Source organism: Prionailurus bengalensis, chromosome X (assembly GCF_016509475.1).
Source record: "Prionailurus bengalensis isolate Pbe53 chromosome X, Fcat_Pben_1.1_paternal_pri, whole genome shotgun sequence".
NCBI lineage: Eukaryota > Metazoa > Chordata > Mammalia > Carnivora > Felidae > Prionailurus > Prionailurus bengalensis.
Genome location: NC_057361.1, coordinates 12,366,974 through 12,387,055, shown reverse-complemented (window position 1 = coordinate 12,387,055; position 20,082 = coordinate 12,366,974). Strand labels below are relative to the sequence as shown.

The 20,082-nt window shown below is 40.1% G+C and overlaps 1 protein-coding gene across 3 annotated transcripts in view; it reads right to left on the bottom strand.

Annotated features, from left to right (window-relative positions):
• CA5B (carbonic anhydrase 5B) overlaps positions 1 to 20,082 on the bottom strand; it is a 50,820-nt gene that overhangs the window by 21,041 nt on the left and 9,697 nt on the right. For all 3 annotated transcript variants that reach the window (XM_043570181.1, XM_043570182.1, XM_043570180.1), the window contains one exon: positions 19,740 to 19,934. In XM_043570181.1, coding sequence (XP_043426116.1) covers positions 19,740 to 19,881 — 142 coding nt within the window. In that variant the 5' untranslated portion in view covers positions 19,882 to 19,934. The remainder of the gene's footprint in view (positions 1 to 19,739; positions 19,935 to 20,082) is intronic.

Sequence of the window (20,082 nt, the reverse complement as noted above, 5' to 3'; positions counted from 1 at the left end):
TTGAATCACAGCAGAGAAGTGTGTCAGAGGGAAGAGAAGCAGAGAGATGAATCCCTTTGGTGGGATTATATGGTCCTATATAAGTGTGTATGCTGAGTTCACCTCCTGTATAAGCAAACTGTGAGGATTAAGCAACCATCCTACAAAACCCGGATGGAATATTAGTACTGCTACGGTCCCTCGAGTTCTGTCACATGCATAGCTATGGACATTATATATTAAAGTGTCCATGCACAGTTTGTTCCCCACAGACACAATATAGCACTGACGATGATTTTTCTACAAAGAGCCAAGCACCAGGTCTTCGTGCTAAATTCCTGATAAATCTCAGCAGACTTCCTGTAACATAGACAGAGCAGCTGCTGAGACATCCATGCATGATGTGATAGAACCCATGTGCATGATACGGGGTGCTCCAGTTCTCTGCCCTTTAGTAGCACCACGGACACAGAAGAACCAAGAGCAGCAGGACAACCAGAAGAAATATGAGTTGAGATAAATCATTACCAACAATGCTCTGTACCTCACTCCACCTCTAAGAAAGAGTCTAAGGATTTGAGAAAGTGATGAGGTAGCTGTGACTTAGTCGATCTCCTGTGTGTATGATGGGCTCCCTTGACACTCCACTTTTCATAAAATAAAACAAAACCAAACAGAAACTTACCACTGTTTACTCTTTAAAAATTCTCTTTTTAATGTTTATTTATTTTTGAGACAGAGAGAGACAGAGCATGAGCGGGGGAGGGGCAGAAAGAGAGGGAGACACAGAATCCGAAGCAGGCTCCAAGCTCTGAGCTGTCAGCACAGAGCCCGATGTGGGGCTCGAACTCACAGACCGCGAGATCATGACCTGAGCCGAAGTCGAAGTCGGATGCCTAACCCACTGAGCCACCCAGGCGCCCCTACCACTGTTTACTCTTACAGAGAAGGCATCTCTTTCTGAGCTAGCTGCCCCAAAGCTAGAAATTCAAGATCTTAGCCTTGTTATTTTTGGAAAAAGAGCCCCAGCAGTATAGACAAAGCTCCTCAGGCAGTTACTAGAATAGCCATTCTCAATGAAGGGAGCAATTCTGCTCCCAGGGGACATTTGGTAATGTCTGCAGATATTTTTGGTTGTCGCAACTAGAGTTAGGTGCTACTGACATCTAGTGGGTAGAGGCCAGGCATGCAGCTAAACATCCTAAAATTCCTAGGACAGGCACCCACAAGAAAGAATCGTCTGGCCCCAATTACCAATAATACAAAACTTGACAAGTCTTTGTCTTGGGCTGAAAGATAGAGGCAAACTCAAACTATCCTCTTTTTTGTTTTCTTTTTTCATATAGCTCAGTACTCCCATCCCTAGACAAATCTGAACCCAGGGTTTTTGTTTTTTTCCCTTAGTGTAAAAGAACTGGTGAAGAACGAGAATTTATTTTAGAAAAGAATGACAACTTTCTGTTTCATAAATCCTAAGTGAAAAATACATATGAATTGTTACAATACAGTCACAATCTGATTACAATGCAAATTCCTTGCAGACAGGAGCCATATCTTCCTCCTCTGTTTGTTCCCCTATAGTGCCTTATTGAATATACGTCCTTTCATTTTCATATTGATTATCCATCTGCCATTTCTGGAATAAAAAGGTCTGTTTCATTACCTGTGTAATATTTTTTAAACTTCTAGAATCCCCTAGAAAAGCCCTGATTCGGTTTGATTATTTTTTGTTCTGATTTTAAAACTTTTAATTCCAATTTAGTTAACATACAGTGTTATATTAGTTTCAGGTATACAATATAGTGATTCGACAATTCCATATATCAACCTGTGCTCATCCTTAAACCCTATCACCTGTTGCACCCATCACCCCCCACCCAACTCCCCTCTGGTAACCATCAGTTTGTTCTCTATAGTTTAAGAGTCTATTTCTTGGTTTCTCTCTCTCTCTCTCCTTTTTTCCCCTTTGCTTGTTTGCTTTGTTTCTAAATTCCACATATGAGTAAAATCATATGGTATTTCTCTGACTTACTTCACTTAACAAACATTATACTCTCTAGCTCCATCCATGTCCTTGTAAATGTCAAGATTTCATTCATTTTTATGACTGAATAATACTGCATTGTATTATGTGTGTATGTGTGTGTATATATGTATGTGTTATATATACCTCTTCTTACCCATTCATCTGTCGATGGACACTTGGGCTGCTTCTGTAATTTGGCTATTGCAAATAATGCTACAATAAACGTAGTGGTGCATGTATCCCTTTGAATTAGTGTTTTTGTATTTTGGGGGTACATACCCAGTAGTGCAGTTGCTGGGAACTAAGGGGTAGGTTCCTTAACATTTTGAGGCATCTCCATATTGTTTTCCACAATGGCAGCACCAGTTTTGCATTGCTACCAACAGTGAAAGAGGGTTCTTTTTTCTCCACATACTCGCCAACACTTGCTGTTTCTTGTCTCTTTAGTGATTTTTGTCTCTTTCTTGTTTCTTTAGTGATTTTAGCCATTCTGAAAGGCGTGAAGTGATATATCATTGTGGTGTTGATTTTCACTTTCCTGATGATTAGTAATGCTGAGCATCTTTTCATGCGTCTGTTGGCCATCTGTATGTCTTCTTTGGAGAAATGTCTGTTCATGTCTTTGGCCCATTTTTAAATTGGATAATTTGGGTTTTTTGTTTTGTTTTGAGTTGTATAGGTTCCTTATATATTTTGGAAACTAACCCTTTATCAGATATGTAATTTGCAAATATCTTCTCTCATTCAGTAGTTTGCTTTTTAGTTTTGTTGATCATTCCCTTTGCTGTGCAGATGCTTTTTATTTTGATATAGTTCCAATAGTTTATTTTTGCTTCTGTTTCCCTTGCCTCAGGAGACATACCTAGAAAAATGTTGCTATGGCTGATGTCAGAGACATTACTGCCTGTGCTCTCTTCTGGGATTTTTATGGTTTCAGGTCTCACATTTAGGCCCTTAATCCATTTTTTACTTTATTTTGTGTATGAACTGTGGTCCAGTTTCATTCTTTTGCATGTAGTTGTACAGTTTTCCCAGAACCATTTGTTGAAGAGACTTTTTCCCACTGCATATTCTTGCCTGCCTTGTCAAAGATTAATTGACCATATAATCATGGGTTTATTTCTGCGTTTTCTGTTGTGTTATATTGATCTATATGTCTATTTTTGTGCTAGTACCATACTGTTTTGATTTCTACAGCTTTGTAATATAATTTGAAGTCTGGAATTGTGATACCTCCAGTTTTGTTCTTCTTTTTCAAAATTGCTTTGGCTATTTGGAGTCTTTTGTGGTTCCATATAAATTTTAGGATATTTTGTTCTAGTTCTGTGGAAAATGTTGTTGGAATTTTGATAGGGATTGCATTAAATGTGTAGATTCCTTTGGATAGTATAGACATTTAAAAAATATTTATTCTCCCAATCCGTGAGCATGGAACGTCTTTCCATTTCTTTGTGTCATCTTCAATTTCTTTCATCCATGTTTTATAGTTTTCAGAATACAGGTCTTTCACCTCTTTGGTTAGGTTTATCCCTGGGTATCTTATTTTTGGTGCAACTGTAAACAGGATCAATTCCTTGATTTCTCTTTCTGCTGTTTTGATATTAGTGTATAGAAATGTAACAGAGTTCTGTACATTGATTTCGTATCCTATGACTTTACTGAATTGATCTATCAGTTCTAGTAGTTTTTTTGATGGAGTCTTTCCAGTTTCTGTATGTAGTACCATGTCATCTACAAATAGTGAAAGTTTTACTTCTTCCTTCCAGATGGATCCTTTTCATTTATTTATTTTGTTGTTGTCTCATTAGTGTGGCCTGGATTTCCAGTACTATGTTGAATAAAAGTGGTGAGAGTAGGCATCTGTGTCTTGCTCCTGACCTTTAGGGGAAAGCTCTCAGGTTTGCCCCATCGAGTATGATGTTCACTGTGAGTTTTTCATACATGGCCTTTATTATGTTGAGGTATGTTCTCTCTAAACCTACTTTGTTGAGGGCTTTGATCATGAATGAATATTGTACTTTGTCAAATGCTTTTTCTGCATCTATTGAATTTGGGATTTTTCTTGTTTCTTGAGATAGGCCTGGATTGCGATGTATTTTCCTCTCAGGACTGCCTTTGCTGCGTCCCAAAGCGTTTGGATTGTTGTATTTTCATTTTCGTTTGTTTCCATATATTTTTTAATTTCTTCTCTAATTGCCTGATTGACCCACTCATTCTTTAGTAGGGTGTTCTTTTTTTTTTTTTTAATTTTTTTTTTCAACGTTTATTTATTTTTGGGACAGAGAGAGACAGAGCATGAACAGGGGAGGGGCAGAGAGAGAGGGAGACACAGAATCGGAAACAGGCTCCAGGCTCTGAGCCATCAGCCCAGAGCCTGACGCGGGGCTCGAACTCCCGGACCGCGAGATCGTGACCTGGCTGAAGTCGGACGCTTAACCGACTGCACCACCCAGGCGCCCCAGTAGGGTGTTCTTTAACCTCCATGCTTTTGGAGGTTTTCCAGACTTTTTCCTGTGGTTGATTTCAAGCTTCATAGCATTGTGGTCTGAAAGTATGCATGATATAATTTCAATTCTTGTAAACTTATGAAGGGCTGTTTTGTGACCCAGTATATGATCTATCTTGGAGAATGTTCCATGTGCACTCGAGAAGAAAGTATATTCTGTTGCTTTGGGATTTTTTCTGCATCTATTGAAATGATCATATAGTTCTTATTATTTCTGTTATTGATGTGATGTATCACGTTGATTGATACTTCAATATTGAACCACCCTTGTATCCTGGGAATAAGTCCCATTTCATCATGGTGAATGGTTTTTTTTTTAACGGATTCTATTTGCTAGTATTTTGTTGAGGATTTTTGCATCTTTGTTCATCAGAGATATTGGCCCGTAGTTCCTTTTTTTGTGGTGTCTTTATCTGCTTTGTATCAGGCTGTTTACTGGCTTCATAGAATGATTTTGGAAGTTTTCCTTCTATTTTTTGGAATAGTTTGAGAAGAATAGGTATTAACTCTTTAAATTTTTTTTTTAATTTACTCTTTAAATGTTTTAAATTTTGCCTGTGAAGCCGTCTGGTCCTGGACTTTTGTTTGCTGGAAGTCTTGATTACAGATCCAATCTCTTTGCTGGTAAATGGTCTGTTCAAGCTGATTCAATTGTAGGATGCCTGGCACCAAGAGACTCTGCAGGACCTTCCCCTCTGAGATACTCAGACTGTGGCCCAGGAGTTGAGAATTCACATTCTTCAAAACCAATTCATGAGGGTCTCCTGTAAAGACCAGGCAAGAAGGGGACTAACAAGCAGATCCCCAAGACGATCCCTCCTTTCACCCTGACTCGTCCCCCACTCCATTCAGGAAATGACCAGAATCTATTCTCACCCATGCAAACACCAGCCCCCAAATCCCAGACCTATTCCTTCATTGCTCTTTTATGACCTTGATGCTTCTGTCAATTTATGTCCTTCGATTCACGAGGTCAGCTTCTGGAAGATTTTCGACCCCCACTCCCACCCCAAACCTCCTCCTCTGGAACCCAAACCATCCCCCCACCAGGGGCCCTTGTCTACTGTGGCCTTAGGGAAGACAACTTTTGCCAACGGTTTGATCTGCTAAAAATAATTCACATTTTGTTCTCCTCTCCCATCCTCTTCCTCCATGTTAACAAAATACAGAATGAAACAATATCTTGGTAGTTGCTCATACTTTCCCCCCAAATAGGAAGACGATTACGTGTTCTGACTAACAGTGCCTTCATTTTCAGGTTCTTCTTGTATGAAGAAAATGAAATAAACAGAAACCGTGATTTTATCAACTATGGTTTCAGTGAGTAGAGGTACACCGTCATCATGAAGGTGTCACGAATATATCGCTGACGAGCAACAAAGTCCCTTTAGATTCCATGGAGAAAATGTGCTCGGTTTTAGTTCTTATTAATAGGACTAGTCCCGGCTTTGATTTCTTTTGTGCCTGTACCACCCTATGTGTCCAGCCTCAGGAGTGTCCCTCTTTCACCTCCTGAAGCACAGGAAGCACGTTCCTGCCTTGGCCCCTCAGTTCCTGCTCCTCCCTCTCCTCAGAAAACACTTTCTCCTCACTCAGCTCCCATTGTCTGTAAGTCTTGGGCTTTACCGTCACCTCCTCAGTAAAATGTTCTCTGGCTACTCTTATAATATGATCTTCTTCTTATTTTTTGATCATAACACTCTGATTTTTTTTCTTTCAAAAGATTCACTCCACTGGTATAATTATTATTGTATTTATATGAAGGGTAGCAGAATATGCCATTGTAGGGAAGGACAAATAAGTTTTACTCTACCCTTCGAGGTCCTTAGCTGTGACACCTTCCCCCCACTGTAATAAAAATATAGATTAGTAGGAGAAAAAATTTTAATTATCTATTTCCTGACTGGAGACCCACAGAGGTATGAGACTCCAATGGCAGTCAGGCAATTGAGGCTTAAATAACAGGGGAGCTAAGGAAAGGTGCAGAGGCCCGAGGCTTCAAAGCGGAGGAAGGCAATTCACAGGAAGGTGAGAAGAGAAAATGCAGGGGAAGCCAAGTTTGCCCTTCCAAGCAGGTAAGTCTCTCTAAAGAAAAAGCTGTCTCTGGTAATAACTCTCTTCCTGGTCCAGCCCCCCCCCTTTTCATGTAAATTTCCCTGATGAAAGGATAACTTCTACTCTCCTTTCAGTGCTTCTCCTGTGTCTGCAGTTTCTCAAAATAATCAGCTCAAAGTAATCCTTATGCCAAAGAGGCATATTTTGAGGTGGTGAAGGGTAGCAAGATACACCATCCCATATGCCTCTTTGGCACAAGGATTATTTTGAGCTGATTATTCTGGCAACAGCCAACACAGGAGAAGCTCTGAAAACTGAGTAGAAATTACTCTTGGTGTAAGGGAAATCTCCATTTACAAGGGAAATCTCCTTGTTCATGGGTGTCTCCCTCTCTGTACCAGGAGAGAAGGATGACTATACATCACCAGAAGCTCTCATCAACAGGAAAAGGCTAGACTTAAATCCACCTAACAACCATGCCCTTGTTCACTGTGCTTTGTTTGGTAACCTCCCATAACTGCCCCCCTCAACATCTTTTGTCTTTAGCTGAAGATGGTATTTAAGGTGATGGCTGCGGCCATCTCAGGGAGCTTCTCAGTCTTCCTAGGTCTCTCCCATGTGTCCAGGAGGTGTACAGGTTACTAAACTTGTGTTTGTTTTTCTCTTGTTAACCTGTCTTTTATTATGGGTGGTCTCGGCCAAGAACTCAGAAAGGTGGAAGGAAAATGATTTGTTCTCCCCTACACATATATGCGTAATTATCTGCCCCTCCCACTGCTCCACAGTCTACAGCTGAGCTGGCTTTCAATCACTGCTTGTGCACTGAATGTACAAGATAAAGAGCATCCTTGAGAAGGTTCCAGTCCCCTTTTCTGTTTATTCCTAGTACCCTACTGATCACCACATTACTTTTTCATTAAGGATCTTTCAGGTTTATCTCTTCCGTGCCTGGCCCATGACCAGCAGCCCAGTTCAGGCCCCTACACCCCAGACTTCACACCATGCTCCTTGATTTCTTTTCCTGCTCTCTCATTCCCCTTTACTCCATCTTCCCAAACTTTGGTTTTGACATTAGCTCCCACCAGGTTGACCTTTCCTTCTTTTGAACTCACATCATGTTGACTCTAGTCCTTTTTGCATCCAACCATTGCTCGTGCAGTGTGCATTTGCTTTATCTGCTCACGGGGCCCGTGTCAAGGCCTCAGTGTTAGGGCCTGTGTCCTAGACTTCTTCTACAACCTCCAGGCTGAACTTGGTACCAGGCACAAAGGAGGCACTTAATGCTTATTTTATTGATAGAGAAAACCAAACAAGTTGATACCAAGGCTCTCTACCCTTACCTCACTCACGCCAATAGTCTCTCCCAGGCAAGCAGGTTTACGCCAGTAAACCTCCTTTGTCCTACTGGAGGCATCTCACAATGTTGTGGGAGACTGGAAACACCATTTTCACCATATGACCCTTACTGCCTGTGAAATGAAGGTCTTTGCTCTCTTAGACTGATTTTGGGAGTAAACTTCTGGATCACAGGGACAGATCACCTGTGCCCTCTTTGGACGCATCTTGCATTTTCGGTTAACCATTAAGGCTTATTGGTTTCCGTTGCTATTAATAGATCCCACTCATCAATGGCCAGACAATGGAACCTTTAAATTAGCTATATTTAAAAGAAAAATATTCTTTATAGAGAGCTCTCACTTGTCTTACTAGTAAAAATCACAGAAATTAGACTTAAGAGTTTTCCTTTCTATGTAAGATTTATAGGGAGCACTCAAGGCCTAATCTCCAGGCTTAAAGTATGCAGGTAGCCATGTAAATCCTGAAAGCTAGGAAGTGAATTTAAAAAAAGCACCTGAAACTACCAACAAGGCTTGCTTTGATTCTACCTTCCAAGGATTGATAATCAGGCCCTGTCAGCTTCAGGCATTCCAATGCAATGTCCTTTGCAGGTGTTTCCTAACCCCCTACTACAAAAGAATTCATGTCTTCTGGACAGCAGCAAGATGTCTTAAATTATAAAGCCCTTTTTATCTCCACTTTGAAAAGATCCAACTAAATGTAGAGATAAAAAGAATGACTACACAAACCCCTTTCACAGGAAACAGGACCAAAAATTTCTCCTAGGCCCTCTTATAAATGATTTGTAAAAAGCATTATTCAGGGATTAATAGAAGCCCGTGTTGAATTATGTACCCAGAAAGAAGGGTTAAAACGCTTTCTTAAATGTGAGAATGTTAAGATGCTTTATACAGACTTTATACAGAGAAAAATCTTTTCATTCCCATTTTAGTTAAAAACCTCCCTAATTTAGTTAAAAGGACAGGTCAGTCTTTTGATATTCGGGCTGTAATCTAGTTCTTTGAGGAATTAAAAACAACTCTTGGTCTTATAAGTCTCTACGAACCCAGAAATGCAACTCTAAAAGCCAGTCAAAGCCCACCTATCTTTACCAATCCCCAAACCTCACCTATTGCTCTCAAAGTATTTGTGGATATCGTGAAAGATCAGGATATTAAAACAGTGTTCTGTACTTTTTTTTTTTAAAAGGTAAATTTTAAATCACAATTACCCTGGAACTCTGGGAAAAAACACATTGTTTTGCATTCATCCTGTCCCTTGAAATCATAAATCTTACGTCTTTAAAATGTAAACACAGCCCACAATTGCCTGAGACTGAACAAATAAAAGGGAAAAAGAGGTTTTTTAAAAATACAAACTTCTAGGGGCACCTGGGTGGCTCAGTCGGTTAAGTGGCCAACTTCAGCTCAGGTCATGATCTCACCGGTTTGTGAGTTCAAGCCCCGCATCGGGATATCTGCTGCTTGCTCAGAGCCTGGAGCCTGCTTCAGATTCTGTGTCTTCCTCTCTCTGTCCCTCCCCTGCTCTCTCTCTCCCTCAAAAATAAACATTAAAAAATAAAATAAAATAAACTTGTAAAGGAGTTCTATATCATTGGTTTGTAGGCAAGTGCTTATAAGAATTGAGTATTCCAAAACTCTGGAAGATAGAAACCCAAATGCTCTGTTAAGGATATGTGATCCGGGGAAATATCCAGTACTAAAGCTAATTAAAGGTTGTTGGCTTAATTAAAATAAAATTGTCTTTAGCATTGTGCATTAAATTTAAGACTTTTGGGGCGCCTGGGTGGCTCAGTCAGTTGGACGTCCGACTTCGGCTCAGGTCATGATCTCGCGGTCTGTGAGTTCGAGCCCCACGTCGGGCTCTGTGCTGACAGCTCAGAGCCTGGAGCCTGTTTCGGATTCTGTGTCTCCCTCTCTCTCTGACCTTCCCCCGTTCATGCTCTCTCTCTGTCTCAAAAATAAATAAAAACATAAAAAAAATTTTTTTTAATATAATTTTAAAAAATCATAAAACAGAACTAGGTAAGAATCTCTAAAACTAGTGGAAAAACTGGATTCAAGCAAAACAAAAACATGGGACTCAATGAACTGAGGATGATAATTATAATTTTGGTGACTTTTTGTTTAAAATATATCTGACTTTTTGAAATGGTTTGTTTTTCTTTTCTTTTCTTTTTTTTTAAAATGTTATTTATTTATTTTTGAGACAGAGAAAGACAGAGCATGAGCAGGGAAGGGGCAGAGAGAGAGGGATACACAGAATCTGAAGCAGGCTCCAGGCTCTGAGCTGTCAGCACAGAGCCTGACGCGGGGCTCAAACTCACAGACTGTGAGATCATGACCTGAGCTGAAGCCGGACGCTTAACCAACTGAGCCACCCAGGCGCCCCATGAAATGGTTTGTTTTTCAAGATTGAGGAAATCTTTTCTCTTAAGCTAACTGACCTATAATAATTTGATAAATTATACTGTTATAAACAGAATTGAAACATTTATCTTTCCTCCCTACCTGAACCCTCCATAATTCAGAAAATGAGTATTCTTATATTTTTTAAAACTTTTTTTTAAGTTTATTTATTTATTATGAGAGAGAGAGAGAGAACCAGCAGGGGAGGGGCAGAGAGAGAGAGACAGAGGATCCAAAGCAGGCTCCACACTGACAATGGAAACCCTGAATGCAGGGCTCGAACCCACGAACCGTGAGATCATGACCTGAGCCGAAGTTGGACGCCCAACTGACTGAGCCACCCAGGAGCCCAAGTATTCTTATATTTTTATGGCAATACATTTATTTGCATAAGGTCAATAAGAATCTGTTCTCCTGTAACAGGACACAATTGGAAACATAGGTTATATTACCAAGGCTTTGACTGGAATGTAATATTTGATACCTATATAGATTTAGATATGACCAGACAGCTTTAAGGAACTAAGATTGGCTTCATGGAGCCAATAAAGCCCCCTGGAAATATTGGCCTTAATATTAACCTTGCTTACAGAGTTCCCAGCAGCCATACCAGATGATAAAGAAGGTTAATTCATGACAGGTATATGGGAACCTCAGAACATTTGGAGAACCTCAAGAAGAGAAGAATTCACCCAAATCTATAGGTCTTACAGGCAAAGTCTGGCAGGTATTTGGTGCAAGTTTTGGCTTGGCTTCTGGCCTTGGTGCTGCTAAAAATACAACTAGAAATTCCTTATGAAAAGTTCCAGCAGGAAGAACAAATATTCTTAAAATGTCTATACTACCCAAAACAATCTTCATATTTAATGCAATCCCTATTAAAATGCCAACAGCATTTTACACAGAACTAAAACAAATAATCCGAAAATAAGCATGGAACCACACAAGACGCCGAATAGCCAAAGCAATCTTGAAAAAGAACAACAAAGCTGAAACTGTCACAGTCCCAGGTTTTAAGATATACTACAAAGCTGTAGTAGTCAAAACAGTATGGTACTGGTATAAAAACAGACATATAGATCAATGCAACCGAAAGAACCCAGAAGTAAACCCACTATTATATGGTCTATTAATCTATGACAAAGGAGGCAAGAATATGCAAGGGGAAAAAGATAGTCTCTTCAACAAATGGTTCTAGGGAAACTAGACAGCTACATGCAAAAAATGAAACTGGACCACTTTATTTCACCATACACAAAAATCAACTCAAAATGGATTATGGACCTAAATGTGAGACCTGAAACCATAAAAATCCTAGAAGACAGCACAGGCAGTAATGTCTCTGACATCAGCCATAGCAACATTTTTCTAGATATGTCTCCATGAGGCAGGGGAAACAAAAGCAAAATAAACTATTGGGACTACATAAAAATAAAAATTTCTGTACAGCAAAGGAAATGATCAACAGAAGTAAATGGCAATCTACAGAATGGGAGAAGATATTTGCAAATGATATCTTTTTTGGGGAGAGAGAGAGAGAGAGCACGTGTGAGTGAGGGGAGGGGCAAGGGAGAGAGGGAGGGAGGGAGAGAGAATCTTAAGCAGGCTCCACACTCAGTGTAGAACTTGATGCGGGGTTTGATCCCATGACTCTGGGATCATGACCTGAGCCAAAACCAAGAGTTGGCCACTTAACTGACTGAGCCACCCAGGTGCCCCTACAAATGATATATCTGATAAAGGGTCATTATCTAAAATATATAAAGAAATTCTAAAACTCAACACCCAAAACCCAAAAAATCCGATTTAAAAATGGGCAGGAGACATTTCACCAAAAAAGACATCCAGGTGGCCAACAGACACATGAAAAGATGCTCAACATCATTCATCATCAGGAAAATGCAAATCAACACCACAATGCTGTATCACCTCACACCTGACAGGATAGCTAAAATAAAAAAAATACAGGAAACAAGTGTTGGTGAGGGTGTGGAGAAAAAGGAAGTATTGTGCACTGTTGGTGGGAATGCAAACTGGTGTAGCCACTGTGGAAGACAGTATGGAGGATCCTCAAAAAATTACAAATAGAATTACCATACGATCCAGTAATGGCACTACTAGGTATTTACCCAAACAATACAAAAACACTAATTGAAAAGATATATACACCCCTATATTTATTGCAGCATTATTTACAATAGCCAAATTATGGAAACAGTCCAATGGTCCACCTATAGATGAATGGATAAAGAAAAAGTACATGTATACACAATGGAATGTTGCTAAGCCATAAAAAAGAATGAGATCCTTTGCCATTTGCAACAACACAGATGGAGCTAGAGAGTATGATGCTAAATAAAGTAAGTCAGTCAGAGAAAGACAAATACCATATGATTTCACTGATATGTGGAATTTATGAAACAAAACGAAGGAACAAAGATAAAAAGAGACAAACCAAGAAACAGATTCTTAACTATAGAGAACAAACTGGTGGTTACCAGAGGGGCAGTGGGGGGGGGGGGATGGGTAAAGTAGGTGAAGGGGATTAAGAATACATTTATTATGATGAGCACTGAGTAATGTATAGAATTGCTGAATCTCTATATTTTACACCTGAAGCTAATATAACACTGCATGTTTACTGGAATTAAAATAAAAATTTTTAATGGTAAAAAAAGGTAATTAAGCTTGAAATCTCGAAACTAGATATTTCCTATTTTTTTAAAGACTCCAATAATTTCGTAACAACAAGGAAAAGTTCCAGCAAAGGAGATTTAAAGGAAACTACATGGCCAATCAGTATTCTTGTGGTGGTTCTGTAAATAATTAGGCCAAATTTTTAAAACTAGACTTACTTTGTAAACAAATATTAAATTTGACTATCTTTGGTAGAAATCAGGGTGATTACAGAAAGGAAAAAGTATGTTTCAATAACACACCTATGTAAATACTAGATTCTAATACTGTCTGTTACAAACAAGGCTAGCTCCTAATTTCTTCTAGTCCCTTCCAATGCTTTGCTGCAACTGTCCAAACTAATGCTTCTGATTTTTGTTCCTCCTTTCTGAATTGGATTCATTTGAGAACTAAAACTGCCCTTTTTCCCCCAAAGCCCTGCAAAATAAATATAAACCACCTGATGTAAGTTCAGAGAAATCACAACAGCTCATGTGTAGACAATCTTCATGCCTGCTCTTCTATTGGCCATGCAAAAATCACCACAGACACTCAGAACTACAAACCAGGAAGTTCTGTCACACTGCCACTGCCTGCTCTCACTCTATCTGAAGATGCTTGGAGCTTGACATCTAGAAATCCTCTCCACCGGCTATCCTCAGAACAAAAAAAACTGATGTATATTTTGACCTAATCAATAACCATTGTTTTTCTTTTGTTTCCACAGAAATGCCTGTTGTTTAATACCCAATGACTTGAACCAAAGGCCTAATTTTGAAAACACATCTGCATCATGGTAGAGATGAAATGAACTTAGCTGAATTGACCTACTGTCAGGACTAAGACTGGTTCAATGAGATGGAACAATTTGCCAGCTCAACTTTAAATGTGTAGAAACTTCAGGCAAGTTTCAGAGGAACGAACTGTAGGGGCCACGGGTAGGCTGCCCCAAGATAGGCCACTTTGGCATGAATGCTATTTTGTGTTAAAAGCAAATAACCCCAGCAGATTCAGGAAAAGCTCTGTACCTCTCCCTCAACTGCTTGCTTATACCAGGAAGAGAGCTACTAATAAAGAGTCCTCTTTACTTAAAAGAGACTGATCTTAATAGGGCAACCTTTGTTTTCCAAACATCTCTTCACACCTTCCTGCTAATGGTCTTCCTCCCTTGTCCTCAGACCCCTACCCCTGTCTGTAGCTCATATAAGCCTCATGTTGCCTCACTATACTTGGAATTTTCATGTCTGTGGATTTCCCTTATGTATGCTATTAAATTTGATCTTCCTTTAATCTGTCTCATGTCAATTCGTTTCTCAGTCCGGCTAGCAGGAACTGGGTAAAAGAAATGCTTCCCCCTTAACAGTTCATATGATCACATCTACCCATTTCTCATTTCTTAAAATCCTACAGGCTCTCAAGATCACTTCAAGGCCCTTCCCAGACAACCCCACACTACATTAAGCATCCCTTGATATCTATTCTCTGTACCTGCACTGCGTAATAAGGTAACCACTCACCTTGCGTGACTGTTCAAATTGAGATGTGCTATAAATGTAAAACAGCGAGGGACCTTAAAGACTTAGCACAAAGCAATGTAAAATATTTCATTTAGAATTTTTATACTCATCTCATGTTAAAATGAGAATATTTTGGATATGCTAGGTTAAATATTCTTCCTCCCCAACAAATATACTGGCAAAAATATTTTTAACTATATACTATATACATATATATATATATATATATTTTAAGTTTATTTATTTATTTGTTTTGAGAGAGAGAGCGAGAGAGAGAGGGAGAAAGAGTACAAGTTGGGGAGAGGTAGAGAGAAAGGGAAAGAGAAAATCCCAATGCGGGGCTCAATCTCAAGAAAGTGAGATCATGACTTGAGCTGAAATCAAGAGTCAGACACTTAACCAACTGAGCCACCCAGGTGCCCCTTTATATACTATATTTTGCCTATGTTTTTGATATTTTAGAATTAATTTTCCCGTTTTATTGAGATGTAATTGACATTATTTGTTCTTTTTAAAGATGCAGTTATTAGAAAATACAGAATTGCCTATATGGCTCTCATATTGGTGGTTCACATTATTCATCTACTGGACATTGTTATTCTAGGCTCTCATTGTTTTTTTCTCATTCGCCTTGCCCTGTTACCATCCTTTTTCTTGAGCTGTACAATTTTCTCATGTGATTGAAGACCATCCTAGTAGGCCCGAGGGCTTAGCACAGTGATAGGATACACAGGGACAGCCCCCTCCCATGTGATATTGTTAGGGATGATCACAGAATCATAAATTGTCTTCTCAGAGCATGAGGGCTTTAAAAGGCACTTTGATGTTGAGCCCAGGTAACAGCAGCATACACATGCAGTCAACAACACAGAAGACTAAAGGCCACAGTTCCTGGGGGTCAGTTCAGGGCTGTTTGTTAGCTCCTTGTTGCTGCTGATACCCCTGAAGCTATTAATACAATTCCAAGGGGCTCTTAATCAGCCTATTGTTTCTCAAGGTTATTTGAATGTTAATGAAAAACTCTATGTGGGGCATCCTGAATCTGTATTATTTAGGGATTATTAGAGTTCTTTGTGAACACATTGCAAAACAAACTTTTTACTACTATTGTCCTCTAGGATTTTTATCCTTCAAAATTAACTGGAGAAATAACAGAACAACTTTCTAACACAGTTCAACTATAATACAGACCAGTCCTGTCCAATAGAACTTTCTCTGATGATGGAAATTTCCATTGTGGTAAGTGCTAGCAACATGTGGCCATAACATTTTAATACATTTATATTTACATGAAAATACACACATGGGGTTAGTGGCTAGATTTTATACAGGGCAGAGAGTGGGGCACAGAGAAAGTGGGCTCTGTGCTGACAGCAGAGAGCCTGATGTGGGGCTTGAACTCACAAACCATGAGATCACGACCTGAGCCAAAGTTGGACACTTAACTGACTGAGCCACTCAGGTGCCCCTATACAGTGCCATTCTAGTCCATGTTGTCCTAAAATAATATTTCTCTTCCATCTAAACATAGAGATCATGAAAAATAAGAATCAATGAAATAATAACAAATAAAAATACGTACTATTTCAATTCTAGATGATATTCTTTATATTTAATTAAGAATTAAAATTATTAAATTTATGTCATTTTGGTCTCAGATCACATGTTTAATTTTTTAGGACTTTATTTATTCATTAATTTAAGGTACAGTGATTTCCCATTTACCCCTGCCCCCACACATGCAGCATCCCCCATTATGACCAACCCCCACCAGAGTGGTACATTTGTTATAATTCATGAACCTACACTGATACATGATAACATCCAAAGCCCATATGTTACATTGTAGTTCACTCTCGATGTTATATATTCCTTGGGTTTGGACAAATGTATACTTATCTGTATCCATCATAATATACACAGTATTTTCACTACCCTAAAAAAATCCTCTGCTCCACCTATCCATCCCTCCCTATACTCTGACACATGGCAACTACTGATCTTTTTACTGCCTGCATAGTTTTGCCTTTTCTAGAATGCCATACAGTTGGAATCACACAGTTTGTAGCCTTTTCAGATTGGCTTCTTTCACTTAGTCATATGCATTTAAGGTTCCTACATTTCTCTTCCTGGTTTCATAGCTCATTTCTTTTCAGTGAGGATATAAAATTCCATTGTCTGGGTACACCATAGATAAGGCATCCATTCAAGTACTGCAGGACCTCTTGGCTGCTTCCAAGTTTTGGCAATTATGAATGAAGCTGCTGTAAATATCCATGTGTAGGTTTTTGTATAGACATGAGTTTAAAACAATGCTGGGTAAATACCAAGGTACATGATTGCTGAATTGTATGGCAAGGATATATTTAGTTCTGAAAGAAACTGCCAAGTTATCTTGCAGGGTGGCTGTACCATTTTCACCATCAATGAGTAAGAGTTTGTGTTGCCCCACACCCTCATACCCACTCAGTATGCTCAGTGTTCTGGAATTTGGCCACTGTAATAGGTGTTTGGTGATATCTTATTATTGTGTTAGTTTGTATTTCCCTGATCACAGATCACATAGTGGGGCATCTTTTTATATTCTTATTTGCCATCTATAGATCTTCTTTGGTGAAGTGTCTGTTAAGTAAGGTCTTTGATCCGTTTTTAATTAGACTTTTTTATTGTTGACTGTTGGGCTTCATTTTCTGATCTACTCTAACACTGAATGTTTTATGTGACAATTAACATAAATTTCAGTAGAAGATATACTAAGCGAATTTGATTTTATTTTCATCTTGGGTAACAGGGGCAGGCTTTTAGCTTTATTTTATCATACTACAAGTCCTCAAATTAGGACTGTCAACACTGTCTGCTACTTGAGATAACAGCGAACAGTGATGTGAGTCGACAGCCAATGATTCCCTGGGAGGTGAGAAGCAGGGACTGAAGGTGAATCCCAGAGCACAAGGCCCTAGTGAAATGCTGCTTCCTGAATTTGCCACATCCTCCTACTTCATTTACTCCTCATTCCGCTTAATCCAATCTTTTTTTTTTAATTTTTTTTTTCTTAATGTTTTTATTTTATTTTTGAGATAGAGAGAGACAGAGCATGAGAAGGGAAGGGGCAGAGAGAGAGGGAGACACAGAATCGGAAGCAGGCTCCAGGCTCTGAGCCATCAGCACAGAGCCCGATGCGGGGCTCAAACTCACAGACTGTGAGATCATGACCTGAGCCGAAGTCGGACGCTCAACCGACTGAGCCACCCAGGCACCGCCCACTTAACCCAATCTTAAAATGGTCACAAAAACATCTGATGGGGGCACTGAGCCTATGACGATAAGGACGGTGATGACGATAATCGTAGTACTAGGAGTAGGAGTACTTGCCCACACAGTCTTCACTGTACGGCGGCCACTAGCTACGGGCTTTGCAGGTTATCTTTTCTAGCCCTCAACGATCTTGGGTCATTCTTGGTCACACAAGTACACAACGGGGCCTTCTGCCATCGTATTAAGCTGCCAGTGGCTCAGAGCAGCAGAAATTACAATATTCTCCCCAGTGAAAACAGGAGGGGCAGAGCAATATGCCAAAAGCAAAACCAAATCATGACTGTCACCAGTTTCTCTTAGTAAGTTAAAAACAAGAACATCTGATGTGAAAAATTAATCAAGGAAAGCCCACACCTCCCCAAGCCACCGCGTTTTGTTTGTCAGCACTAAAAGAAGCAAGACATATGTATGTTGGACTTTAGACCTTTATCTTTCAACTCTCTGTTAAAAAAAAAAAAAAAGTAAAACTTTGGTAGTTACATAAATATGACTCTTTTTTTCCATTTGAAGCCTCAGACCACAAAATGCCAGTGTTGAGAATAAGCCAGTCCCAGTAGGATGTGGGTCTGCTGGTAGGAAGCCACACCCAGCAACCAGAAATTTATTATGACTCCGACCAATTCATTTTAATGAGAACATTGTCAATGTTAGAGGAAACAAAGTAAATTCATAATAAAAATGCATTTGTGAAGAAGTTTCAAGTCCTTGGATTTAGCTAGATTAGTACTACTGATATAAAAGCATTCCTTTCTTACCTTCTTTTTTTAGTATGTGCTTATGATGTCAAAAGAGAGAAAACCCAGAGAGAAAAAGCAGAGAAACCCAGACTTAGGAGGAAACCAACATTTGAAAACCCTGCGTCAATTCCTTTAAGATAATAGAAAATATGAAAAATTCCTCTTTCACAATATACTTAGGCATTTTACCTCTCCACAAATTCAAACTCACCTCTCCACAAAAACATGCATTCTTATTCTCTCCTCTTGTCCCACTGATTTTTAACCAGGGCAATTCTGTCTCCCGCAGAGCTCATTTAGTAATGTCTGCTGACATTTGTGGTTGTTCTAACTGGGTGAGGGTGCAACTGTCATCTCTGTGGATGACCACTGTGGATACAGGGCAGGGTTGCAGCTAATCACCCTACAGTGCACGCTTCACGTGCAACATCACAGAGTGGCCCATCCCCCCGGTCAGTAGTGCCTCGGTGGACAATCCCTGCACCACAGGGATGTGCCAAGTAGCTGGTGTCTCAGGAGAACGGGATGAGGGAGGTGGCAGGAGAGACCATCTGCCGCATCCCTTGATGCCGCACTGACAGCAGAGCACACGCTGGCAAGCTGCTCGGCTGGAATTAACTCTGCAGTTTGTGACTCGGGAAAGAATATTCCAGAGCGCGAAGCCACTGACCTGCTGGCAAACGTGAATACGCAACTTGCAGAACGTTAAGATTCACGGGGAGAATTCGCCGTCTGTGGATCCACGTTAGTAAGAAGACCACTGCTAACCACAACAGCACAGAACAGGTTCCAGAGTACCGGAAACTGGGACATCTCCCTCGTCCTATTTCGGCACGACATCCTTTGAACATGTGAGAATCGGTCAAGGAAAGGACTTTCTGAACCTTATGACAGTTTTGCAATATACGTGTATCAAATCATCACGCTGCACAACTTCGACTTACACAATGTTATGTGGCAACTACATCTCAATGAACCTGGGGGAAAAGAATTTTCCACATTTATCTGAGAAGACAAGTAGAGAAACAAGTAGCTGTTCTCACAGTTCTTAGGGCACAGAATCCCACTCTGGAATGCCACTGACAGCACGTGGATAAGCAGGACACACGTGATTGCTACGAAACCAGCCTTTCGCTCTCTCGAAGGCAGCGGGGTACTCACAGGCTCGGTTCCGGGTTTTGTACGTGCAGGTGTAGAGGCTGCAGGGCCTCGCCGGCACAGAGCTGGGGATCTGGAATCTTCTCCACGGTGACCTGCATGGAGAGGCTTGCAGAATGGCCCTGAGGATACTCATCACCACCATGTTTAGCTTGAAATGTTGATCAGGCCCGAAATAACATGCAGGAACCTAATAACCTAGAGGGAGGAGGACAGAGAAGGCGAAGCTGTAAACAACCGAGGGTGACCATTGAGCGGAAGCTCTGAGTAGGGCAACAACATTAGGACTCTGAGCACACGTGGTGGGGCGGGGGTGGGGAGGGGTGGAGGGGGAATGAGTCAAGAG